This window comes from Erpetoichthys calabaricus, chromosome 1 (assembly GCF_900747795.2).
Source record: "Erpetoichthys calabaricus chromosome 1, fErpCal1.3, whole genome shotgun sequence".
Classification (NCBI taxonomy): Eukaryota; Metazoa; Chordata; class Cladistia; order Polypteriformes; family Polypteridae; genus Erpetoichthys; species Erpetoichthys calabaricus.
The window spans coordinates 101567352-101579695 of record NC_041394.2 but is presented as its reverse complement, the minus strand read 5'-3'; the positions used below and the strand labels follow the sequence as shown (position 1 = coordinate 101579695).

The following is a 12344-nucleotide window of genomic DNA, read 5'->3' as shown; positions in this document are numbered from 1 at the left end:
TAATACAATTTTCAGTGTTTTGGCAGAGTAGGGAAAATTTTGAACAGTGGTGGCAAGGTCTAATGGGGATAAACTGGGATGAGCTTTTAAGTCTGGAGTCCATTGAGGAGCAGTGAAACAGGTTTTAAAACGTTTTACATATAATGCAAGACAGGTACATCCAAAAATTTTGAATTAATATAAATGTACTCCTCAAGCCGCCACCTTATTTTGGTGGAGGGGTTTGTATGTCCCAATGATCCTAGAAGCTCTGTTGTCGGGGGCTTTTTGCCCTGGTAGGGTCATCCAAGGCAAACTGGTCCTAGGCAAGGGACGTGACAAACAGTGGTTCAGAAAACCTCCTATGATGCATACAAACATTGGATGGCGTTTTCCCTCGCCTGGACGTGGGTCACTGGGGCCCCCCTCTGGAGCCAGGCCAGGAGGTCGGGCTCGAAGGCGAGTGCCTGGTGGCCGGGCCTGCACCCATGGGGGCAGGCAACATGGGTCCCCCTTCCCATGAGCTCACCACCTGTAGGATGGGCCAAGGAGGTTGGGTGCAGTGTGAGTCGGGTGATGGCCAAAGATGGGGACCTTGGCGGTCCGATCCTCAGCTACAGAAGCTGGCTCTTGGGACATGGAATGTCACCTCTCTGAAGGGGAAGGAGCCTGAGCTAGTGTGCGAGGTTGAGAGGTTCCGGCTAGATATAGTCGGGCTTACCTCAACACACAGCGTGGACTCTGGAACCAGTCTCCTTGAGAGGGCCTGGACTCTCTACCACTCTGGATTTGCCCCCGGTGAGAGGTGCCGATCAGGTGTGGGCATACTTATTGCCCCCCGACTTGGAGCCTGTTTATTGGGGTTCACCCCGGTAGACGAGAGGGTAGCCTCCCTCCACCTTTGGGTGGGGGGACAGGCCCTAACTGCTGTTTGCACATATGCGCCGAACAGCAGTCCGGAGTACCCACCCTTTTTGGAGTCCCTGGAGGGGGTGCTAGAGGGTGCACCTGCTGGGGACTCCCTCGTTCTGCTGGGAGACCTCAATGCTCATGTGGGCAATGACAATGAGACCTGGAAGGTCGTGATTGGGAGGAATGGCCACCCCGATCTGAACCCAAGTGGTGTTTTGTTATTTGTTATAGTGCTCGGGGCGGAGCTGTCAACTGATCACCACCTGGTGGTGAGTTGGCTTCTTTGATTGTGGAGGATACTGGTCAGGCCTGATAGGCCCAAACATATTGTGAGGGTCTGCTGGGAACGTCTGTCAGAGTCCTCTGTCAGAAGTAGCTTCAACTCCCACCCCCGGCAGAACTTGGACCACGTCCCGAGGGAGGTGGGGGACATTGAGTCTGAATGGGCTATGTTCCGTGCCTCTATTGTTGAGGCGGCTGACTGGAGCTGTGGCCATAAGGTGGTCGGTGCCTGTTGTGGCGGCAATCCCTGAACCTGTTTGTGGACACCGGCGATGAGGGATGCTGTCAAGCTGAAGAAGGAGTCCTACAGGACCCTTTTGTCCTGTGGGACTCCAGAGGTGGCTAACAGGTACTGGCAGGCCAATCGAAATGCAGCTTCGGTGGTTGCTGAGGCAAAAACTTGGGCATGGGAGGAGTTTGGGGAAGCCATGGAGAACGACTGCCGGATGGCTTCGAGGAGATTCTATCTGGCGTCTCAGGAGGGGGAAGCACTGCAGTGTCAACACTGTATATGGTGGGGATGGTGCGTTGGTGACCTCTACTCGGGACATTATGGGTCGGTGGGGGGAGTACTTCGAAGACCTCCTCAATCCCACTAACATATCTTCCAGTGAGGAAGCAGAGCCTGGGGACTCGGAGGTGGGCTCTCCCATCTCTGGGACTGAGGTCACCGAGGTGGTCAAAAAACTCCTTGGTGGCAGGGCCCCGGGAGTGGGAGTTCCTCAAGGCTCTGGATGTTGTAGTTCTGTCTTGGTTGGCACGCCTCTGCAATATTGTATGGACATCGGGGACAGTGCCTCTGGATTGGCAGACCGGGGTGGTGGTCCCCCTCTTTAAGAAGGGGGACCGGAAGGGTGTGTTCCAACTATAGAGGGATCACACTCCTCAGCCTCCCTGGAAAAACCTATTCAGGGGTCCTGGAGAGGAGGGTCCATCAGATAGTCAAACCTCAGATTCAGGAGGAACAGTGTGGTTTTCGTCCTAGTTGTGGAACAGTGGACCAGCTCTACACCCTTGGCAGAGTCTTGGAAGGTGCATGGGAGTTTGCTCAACCAGTCTACATGTGTTGTGGACTTGGAAAAGGCGTTCGACCGTGTCCCTCGGGGAATCCTGTGGGGGGTGCTCCAGGAGTACCGGACCCCTTGATAAGAGCTGTTCGGTCCCTGTACAACCGGTTTCAGAGCTTGGTCCGCATTGCCGGCGGTAAGTCAAACCCGTTTCTGGTAAGAGTTGGACTCCACCAGGGCTGCCCTTTGTCACCGATTCTGTTCATAACTTTTATGGACAGAATTTCTAGGTGCAGCCAGGGCATTGAGGGGGTCCGGTTTGGTGGGCTCAGGATTGGGTCACTACTTTTTGCAGATGATGTTGTCCTGTTTGCTTTGTCAGGCTATGATCTTCAGCTCTCTCGGGATCGGTTCGCAGCCGAGTGTGAAGCAGCTGGGATGGGAATCAGCACCTCCAAATCCAAGACCATGGTTCTCAGCCAGAAAAGGGTGGAGTGCCCTCTCAGGATTGGGAGCGAGATCCTGCCCCAAGTGGAGGAGTTCAAGTATCTCGGGGTCTTATTCACGAGTGAGGGAAGAATAGAGAGGGAGATTGACAGGCGAATTGGTTCAGCATCCCGCAGTAATGCGGGCTCTGCATCAGTCTGTTGTAGTGAAAAAGGCCGAAAGGCAAAGCTCTCAATTTACCAGTCGATCTATGTTCCTACCCTCACCAATGGTCATGAGCTATGGGTAGTGACTGAAAGAACGAGATCGTGAATAAAAGCGGCTGAAATGAGTTTCCTCCGCAGGGAGTCTGGGCTTTCCCTTAAAGATAGGGTAAGAAGCTCAGTCATCTGGGAGGGGCTCAGAGTAGAGCCACTGCTCCTCCGCATCGAGAGGAGTCAGATGAGATGGCTCAGGCATCTGAGCAGGATGCCTCCTGGACACCTCCCTGGTGAGGTGTTCCGGGCACATCTAACTGGGAGGAGGCCACAGGGAAGACCCAGGACATGCTGGAGGGACGCTGGAGGGCTGGCTTGGGAACGCCTCAGAATTCCCCCGGAAGAGGTAGTAGATGTGGCCAGGGAGAGAGAAGTCTGGGCATCTATGCTCAAGTGACCCGATCTCGGATAAGTGGAAGAGAATGGATGGATCGATAAATGTAAAACTCTGCAGTGAGTTAACAAGGACATGAAAAAGAGGCTGCAAAGGAAAAACAGCAGTTCTTTAAGTCATATAAGACTAATAACTCCAATATGAATCATGGGGCACATGAGAGCATGAGGGCAACCATTAAGGAGGAGGTTAATGAGTAGGGGTAGTACTAAGAACATCAATACATGCAGTAATTCAATAAACTCTACAGTCTGCCAGTACGAGTTAAACTAGTGACTAGCCAGTTAAGCTTTAATGAAAACACCTCTGCAACCAATTATAACTCTTTATAAACAATTTTGACCGAGCTTAATGGAGCTGTTATATGTTTAAGCTCTAAAATCCCATGGCAGTGTGAAGTTCACCCACAGATAACTTGAACAATTTACACACCCTGTAATGTTGTGACTGGGCAAGTCTCTTCAGTGCCTCAAATTAGAACAGATTGACTTTGAACGACACAAAGTCAGGATTGTCACTGCTTGCCATGTGCTTCCCTCAGCTGGTGATACTTAAAAGTGCATGCTTTCCTTTATTAAGATCTATCAATTGTGAGTGCCAAGCAGGAGAATAATAAAAACATATTTCATACTCATCTCAGGAAAGAATTCCCTAGACTTCATACTACCTCATTTGTTCATTCATCCATTTTCAAAGCAGCTTTTTTTAGTTCAGGAAGCGGATGCCATCTTCAGTAGGATGGGAGCAGTTCCTGGAAAGGCCACCAGTATATTGCAGATCACAATCACAAACACCCCCATTTACTCACATGAACCTAACTTAGAGTCTGCTAATAACCTAACCTGAAGATCGTTGGTAATGTGTTCCCATGCAGAAATCTCGGCACTGTACCATCTTACTGTCTCAAAAGAAACAGAAAAAATTCAACATGTTAACTTCTATCAGTAATGATTACCTGCAACATAGTCCCCAAATCCAACAGTCGTCAAAGTGATGATGACAAAATATACTGCCTCTAGAAAAGTCCATTCCTCTACTTTCTGGAAGATGACTGTTGGTAAGGCAACAAACAGTAAGCAGCCAATCAGGATAAACAGTACAGCAGAGATCACTCGCACAACTGTAGGGCTGACATGCCATTTCTGAGAGACAGAAAGAGAAAAACAGAGAGACAATGAGATTTAAAATTTTATTTTAGAGGAAAGCATCTCTCGTCAGACCTGGTTTGCTTCAATTTAGCATCATGAAAAAGAGACTAATAAAGAAATGAGAGGCTGCCAAAATTTGACAATTAATGAAATGTCTTGTCTTTAACCTTACATATGTGTTCCTGCATTTGATTTGCCTTAGTTTTAGCTTCAGTATTTATGTTGCAACATATTTTCAAATGATGTCAGAAGAATCCGTCTGTCCAGCTTTAGATGTGCATTCATAAAAATGACAGACTAACAGCATTCCATTCAACATTAGGAAAATGGTGATGGTGGTGTGTTGTGAACATTAGCGTGGCATTTTGTACTAACATGAAGTGACAATCCTACCCTTTGAATATAAGACGATAAGATCTGTGTAATCATTTCATCGGCTAATCCAACATTAGCCTCGAGGTATAGTAAATAACAAGTTCAATGTAAAAATGCAGAGACATGCTGCTTTATTCATTACTGATTTAAGTGTGTGGTGCTATGTCTTACTGAGTTATTATCATACCACCTTACTTTGAAAAAGGAAAAGTTTTAAATGGTAGTGTACAATTGCTAATATGGATAATATTCCTGCTGAAGATCAATTCCTCCTTTTCCATGTGACTAACTTTGGCTTTTGTTGATGATCAATGCAAAACACAATTTAATAGGAAACTCGAATCTTTGGAATTGAAATGGGTTATTAGTAGTAATTTTAATTATTTATGACCACACCACTTTGTGCCCTTAGTTTTCAGCTTCCCTACAACCCTGCTAAGGATAAAGCAAGTTTAGAACAGGGATGGATGACTATTTTATTATTATTATTATTATATGTTAATGATTTTCATTTTTTTACATCATTCACTCAAGCATTATGTTTTATTTTTTCATCAGTTGTATTTTCAAACTTCATATTTTTTTTGCCATAGCCATAACCAGATAATAAAGTTGTAACACAGAGTCGTGCTTTACTTTAACTTATTACAAAAAAAAATGATGTTTACAACCTGCACATTTAGCCAGTCCAAACAATGAATTAAATACTTGAAATGCTTATATTATATACTAAAAGGCATAAATGGCATACTGAAATGCATCCCCACACCCCCTTCAGTCAGGTAGCCTGGAAATGGATTAAACAGTTTTAAGAATGCAATTACATGTAAGGTCAGGACAGATTGGGGAGCATGCACCCCTCACATGATGAAACACCCGAGGAACCTGGTTGACAACCCCCACAGTCCAGTCCCACCCCCTCGAAACAACCATCTATCTGCTGCAGCCAGGTGTTACGTGGGAGTCCTCTTTCCTGCTCAAACTGCTCAGGTCCTCAAGAATGATGATTCTGTGAGCTGGATCACCCCCTGGGAATTGCACCACATGGCCATAGTGCCATTACTGACACTCCCTTACAATGCAGGTAATGTGCCTCATTCAGGACTCTGTGGTCCACTGCTATTTCAACACAAAGTCAAACAAATGGTACCCAAAGAGACACCAAACTGAAGGAGTCCAGTCTACGTCTCAGTTTACTGGATAGTGTCCATGTCTCACAACCACATCAACAAAACAGGAAACACCAGGACCTTTTTGCAAAGATATTAGGAGCACCACACACTCCTTTCCAGAAACCTCATGCTCTCCCAATCCATCTACTGACTTCACAGGAAAAGTCACCAGAGACACGAATGTTGTGGCCAAGGTAAGTAAACCTCTCGACAAGTTTGACGCTCTCTCCGTAGACAGATGCAGTGCTGATGCTTGTGCCTAAGCTGTCATTAAAGACCTGGATCTTGGTTTTTATCCAGGACACTTGCAAGCCTAGACACTCAGACTCCTCACTCAGTGTCTCAAGAGCCCTGATCAGAGCCTCCATTGTTTCTGTGAAGAGCATTGTCACCAAAGTCAAGATCAGTGAATCTCTCTTCACCAACAGATGCCCTACAGCTGCTGGTCCCCACGACCCTGAGCAACACCCAGTCCATTGAACAGAGTAGGAGCGAGAACACACTCTGATGAACCCCGGAATCAACAGGGAAAAACACAGACGTTCTTCGTCCTCTCTGCACAGCACTCACAGTACCAGTGTACAGGCTGGCCATGATATCCGGCAACTCTGGGGAGATCCCGCAAAGTCTCAGAATGTCCCACAGGGCAGGTCAATCAACTGAGTCAAAACACTTTATGAAAATCAACAAAGGCTGCAAAGAAAAATGTAGGCAAACAATGAAATATAAATTAATGTTTAATAGAACGTCTCTATATAATACCAATAAACGTGTCATGAAATTTCCACCACAAAATCACAACACAATGTGAGTTGGAGTAATGCTCACACCTAGATGATGTTCGTCAGTAAGTTAATGACATAAAATACACCGATTCAGAAACTTTTTTTTTGGCTGTTACAGGTCTGTTACAGTCAAGTCAGCATATGTTTATGTAGTATATGAAGCAAAATATTAACATGTTGTGGCACCCGGCTGGGGTTCATGCCCGGCCGGGATGCCCAGGAGGACCGGAGGAGGGCTTGTGCCTCCTCCAGAACACGAGGGGGTGACCGCCCTGGTTCTATTGGGGACCACGGGTACAGAGCTTGGAAGCTCAACCCTATAGGGGCCCGTGGTCACCGCCAGGGGGCGCCCCGATGCCTTGGGAACCCTGGACCTCAGCACTTCCGCCACACCCGGAAGTGCTGGGGGGAAGAGGATTGGGGACACCCAGAGGACCTCCGGGTACACAGCCAGAGCTTCTGCCACACAGAGGTGTGACAATGGAGGCTCCTCGGGAAGCACCTGGAGTCCAACCGGGGGTGTATAAAAGGGGCCACCTCCCTCCATTCAATGGCAAGAGTCGGGTGCAAGAGGACGAAGCTCGGTGGAGAGGAGTGGAGGCAGAACAGAGACTGAGAAGGCATTGTGTTGTGTGGCCAGGACTTAAGGGATGATTGGTGCTGCGGCACTGGGTTTGTGCACTGCGATAATTGTAAATGTTTTAAATAAACGTGTGTGTGGTGAAACCATCATGTCTACCTGTCTGTGTCCGGGTTGTTCCCCACAATGTATTGTACTTGCAACCAGAGAAAGAAAACACAAGCAAAGTGAATAAAGTGACTATTTATAAGCATATTTATAAGCACAGCAGATAGTGTATGCATTTAAGCACACAGTGCACACATTTCAGTATTGTTATGAGACAAAATTTCACTATATCATGTACTGTATGTGTTTAACTATATAAGAGTTTTTACTATATCTCCCTCTCTGGCAGCTGGAGTCATGGTGTGTAGCACACCTTGTGCGTGTAACCACATCTTACTTTAGCTTTTTTGAACCTGCCTTTTCACAGAGGATGGCCTCATTCCTCAACAGGAACTTTGAGCTGTACCAGGAGCAGCTGTGTCACTTGCAAATATGTCATGAGCAAAACTCCTCTCTCTCTTTCTCTCTCTCAATATTAAACAATGGGAGTCTTGCCTATATAAAAATCTTATTTACTATATTCCTTATAGGAAGTGTCCAGCTATCTATATAGTTGAAACAGAGAGCTAGCCTGCAGACTGTTTCATGGAGCACATTTGTGCCATTAAAATCAAAGACCTCATAAAGCATATTACAAAACAGAATGCTTCACATCTCTTGTTCATTGCCACACTGATCTTTCAATTTGTGTTCTTTCACAGGGCTTTAAAGGCACTACTCAAAGAAAAACAGATAAGGCTGAACTTATTCTTACCCTGCAATCACATATTTCTCCAGGTCTTAATAACCAACTAACTTTTTAACCTCTCCCTTCATTATCTCTAATGACAGGTTTTTAACACCTACTCTCACCTACTTGTTTCTTCTGCTCTGGCTTTGTTCCCTTCCTATATAGGATGCCTGCTTTATGGTCTTCAGTTGTACACCTGATAAAGGCTAAACAGTCAAAACATTGTTTCTTTTACCTTCTTTCTTTTGTTTCCTGGAAATAACCTTTAACGTTTTTTCCTTTGCAGATACATGCTGATGCACGCTCTCACAGCCCTATACTAGCTCCATTAGATAAATGTACAGTATATGTACAATACCCTCCATAATGTTTGGGTCAAAGACACTTTTTCCCATGATTCATAAACATATATATAATCAGGCACTCATGCTTAGGGAGCATCTTCAAGGCTCTCAGAACACAGGTAATTCTCCTCCAGTAAGAGTGGGGAGCTGTAACTTACCTTTTCTTCACTTTCACCATCTGACTAGAAATCTCTAGATCAGAAGACTACTGAACTGATGTCACTTCTGAAGCTGAGCAGGAAGTGCTGCCATTACTATCTGGAATCTATACATATTAATAAAAGGCAAAGCCCTCACTGACTCACTGACTCACTGACTGACTGACTGACTGATTGACTGACTGACTGACTGACTCACTCATCACTAATTCTCGAACTTCCCGTGTAGGTGGAAGGCTGAAATTTGGCAGGCTCATTCCTTACAGCTTACTTACAAAAGTTAGGCAGGTTTCATTTCGAAATTCTACGCGTAATGGTCATAACTGGAACATATTTTTTGTCCATATACTGTAATGGAGGAGGCGGAGTCACGTATCGCGTCATCACGCCTCCTACGTAATCACGTGAACTAAAAACAAGGAAGAGATATACAGCACGAGTCAAACGCGGGAACGAAGGTAAATGACGTTAATTTTTGACTGTCTTTTAATACTGTGTAAGCATACATATTAACACATGTGCAATTAAACGTGTGCATTTACGGGGTGATTTCTCAGGCTTAAAAGCTCGCCTTTTATCAAACACGGGAACAAAGGTAACTGACGTTGTTCACTGTCTTTTAATACTGTGTAACCATACATATTAACACATGTGCAATTAAACGTGTGCATTTACGGGGTGATTTCTCAGGCTTAAAAGCTCGCCTTTTACTAAAAAGGTAAATGCAAAACTATTTTCAATTAGTTTATTGAAACGCTCCCGTTAAGGATTACAATAACATATTCGCGAGATAAAAGAACGAAGTAGGGGGAAATGAAGGAAGAGCCGCAAAAATGCGAAGAGCAAAAAATTCATTAAACAATTGAGAAGGGAGCGAGTGAAGCATACAAGCATGTTCATAAGGGAAACAAAGCACGGTGTAAAACGTAAGTTTAAATTAAGTTTATAGAAACGCTCCCGCTGCGGATTGCAATAACATATTCGCGAGATAAAAGTTTAATGAGAAGACACGAGGTATAAACGAACCACACGCCGTGGCGCAACGTTAGGGGCAACAGTTTCAACCATTCTATGATCTGCTTCTCGCAACTGAAAGACGGCACATGGCGGATGTTAGCCGACTTGCTGACGGCAACGTTAGGGGCTTCAACTCTGGCGCTGACGATAGAGATTCGATTCACGAGAGGGGATGCAGTGAGTGTGTATGCCTGATGAGCCCAGAATTAGGGAGAAACACATGTCGCATACTCTTTGCATTATTTGAAAGTAAACTATTAAAACCATTCTATGATCAGCTTCTGGAAACAGAAAGAGGGCACGTGGCGGACGTAAGGCGACTTCCTGACCAACCACAAGCGTTACCTGGCAGGTAACCACCCATACAGTCAGATTGTGATTCAGAAAATGAATGCCATGAATGTAATTACCACGATCTACATACTGTCAAATAATCGTAACACACGCCGTAGCGCGACAGCTGTGAAAAGCGAGGTTCAGAAAAAAACAGATCCTTAACAAATTGTTATTGGTATATTTTCGATCCGTTTAAAAAGGTTTTCTTTTCTTATTAAAAAATTAAAAGCAGTACTTCGCCGCAACGAACCGCGAGAATTTGGCTATATATATCTGCTTCTTGCAATTAAAAGAGGGCACGTGGCGGATTTTAGACGACTTCATGACCAAACTTAAGTGTTACCTGCCAGGTAGGGTTACCACTTTTAATACAAAAAAATATGGGACGCATACAGCAGCGGGTGCCACATCTCAGTGCCAACAGTTTGCAGACTGTACTTAAAAGACCCGCCCTCCTCACTGGACAGTTAAAAAGACCAATCAAACTAACGATGACATCAAGTATTACCCAATCATAAGTAGGAAAGGAGGCATCTTCATAAAATGCGTGTGGGATGATTTGCATGAGACGCTGCTTTAAAAAAAATGATAAAAAAAATACGGGACAAATCCCGTCCCGTATTGATTCAAAACGGGACGCGCAATTTCATTCTCAAATGCGGCACGATTCCGTATTTTAAAGGACGGGTGGCAACCCAACAGTGCCAGGTAACCACCCATACAATCAGATTGTGATTCAGACTAGGAATGCAATGAATGTAATTACCCCGATCTACATACAAGGCGAAAGTCTTGCAACATTCAAAGATGATGGTTTGGGATAAGTACACCATACAACATAAAAGAGCTTATGAAGCCTTGAACCGAAAAAAGCAAGATCTCAGAGATCGTAAAAAAAAAAATAGGAGGTAATGTCGTTTTACTCGCTGTAGATTTTAGTCAAACATTACCAGTTATTCCACGAGGGAGACCAGCAGATGAACTCAACGCGTGTTTAAAATCCATGCTTCTCCCACGCTCGGTTATATGTCGCGTGTTCTCGGGTAGGTACACCAAAAAATTTATACATTTAAGCATGTAATGGGCAAACAAAAAATGAGGTATACCCGAAGGCACTGCAGTAGTACTTAATGTAACTTTACTTCTTAAATGTTAATGTTTTACTGTTTAATAATTTATACGCTTCTTATATGTTGTTCAAATTCTTTTATCAAAATACCAGTGACAGCGCAATGCACGATAACATGGAGTGAATACACCATACGCATCCGCCCACGGCCGCCCTGGTGTGCGCAGATAGGAGTTGATTCTACAATAAAATAAAATAAAGATAAACAGAGTAATACAATCATCACCCATAAAGCGGATAGTAGACGTGACGTACTATATGTGTACCAGATTTCAAGTCAATAGGTGAAACGGTTTGCGAGCTACAGGTGATTTAAAATCCTGGACAGACACACAAATTGCCACGGTAGCAAATTACAGAAGAAGATTTTACTGTTTAATAATTTATATTTATATGAAATGTGCTTCTTATATATTACTTCATATTCTCATATGATAATGATGTTAATGTTTATATTGATTTCTATGTTATTGAAACTGCATGTATGTGTGTATATGTATGTATATATATATATATATATACTAGCAAAATACCCGCGCTTCGCAGCGGAGAAGTAGTGTGTTAAAGAGGTTATGAAAAAAAAGGAAACATTTTAAAAATAACGTAACATGATTGTCAATGTAATTGTGTTGTCATTGTTATAAGTGTTGCTGTCTTTTATATATATATATATATATATATATATATATATATATATATATATATATAATATACACACACACATAAACATTTATATACATATACATATATATACATATCTACATATACACATATCTACATATATATACACACATACATAAACACACACATAAGACTTATTGACTGAAACGGGCTTTCACGAAAAAAGTTAGGGCTTTGCTACAGGATACACCCTCCACAAGTTAAGCAAGTAAAAATAAAATATATATTTCTGTTTTATTTAAACCTTTTAAGTTCATATGCATAGCCCCATTTGGCTGTTTAATTTTTTTTTTCTTTCTTCAGTAATATTTAATCTCCTTAAAGAAAAAGAACATATCCATTTTACTTTTTTTGTATCTCTTTAGTAATATTTTACTGTAAAAGGATAACCAGTATTTAAACCTTTTATGTTACTTTATACATTTACGAGCTGTATATACCCGGCGTTGCCCGGGGCAGAAGTAACCTAATCGGTCAAACACTTACATATATACCAAAGTAAA

General features: G+C 43.6%; 1 protein-coding gene across 1 annotated transcript in view; it reads right to left on the bottom strand.

Annotated features, from left to right (window-relative positions):
• The window catches only part of LOC114647347 (potassium channel subfamily K member 4-like), a 73240-nt gene that overhangs the window by 13490 nt on the left and 47406 nt on the right, over positions 1 to 12344 (bottom strand). The window contains exon 5 of the mRNA XM_051930528.1: positions 4234 to 4420. Coding sequence (XP_051786488.1) covers positions 4234 to 4420 — 187 coding nt within the window. The remainder of the gene's footprint in view (positions 1 to 4233; positions 4421 to 12344) is intronic.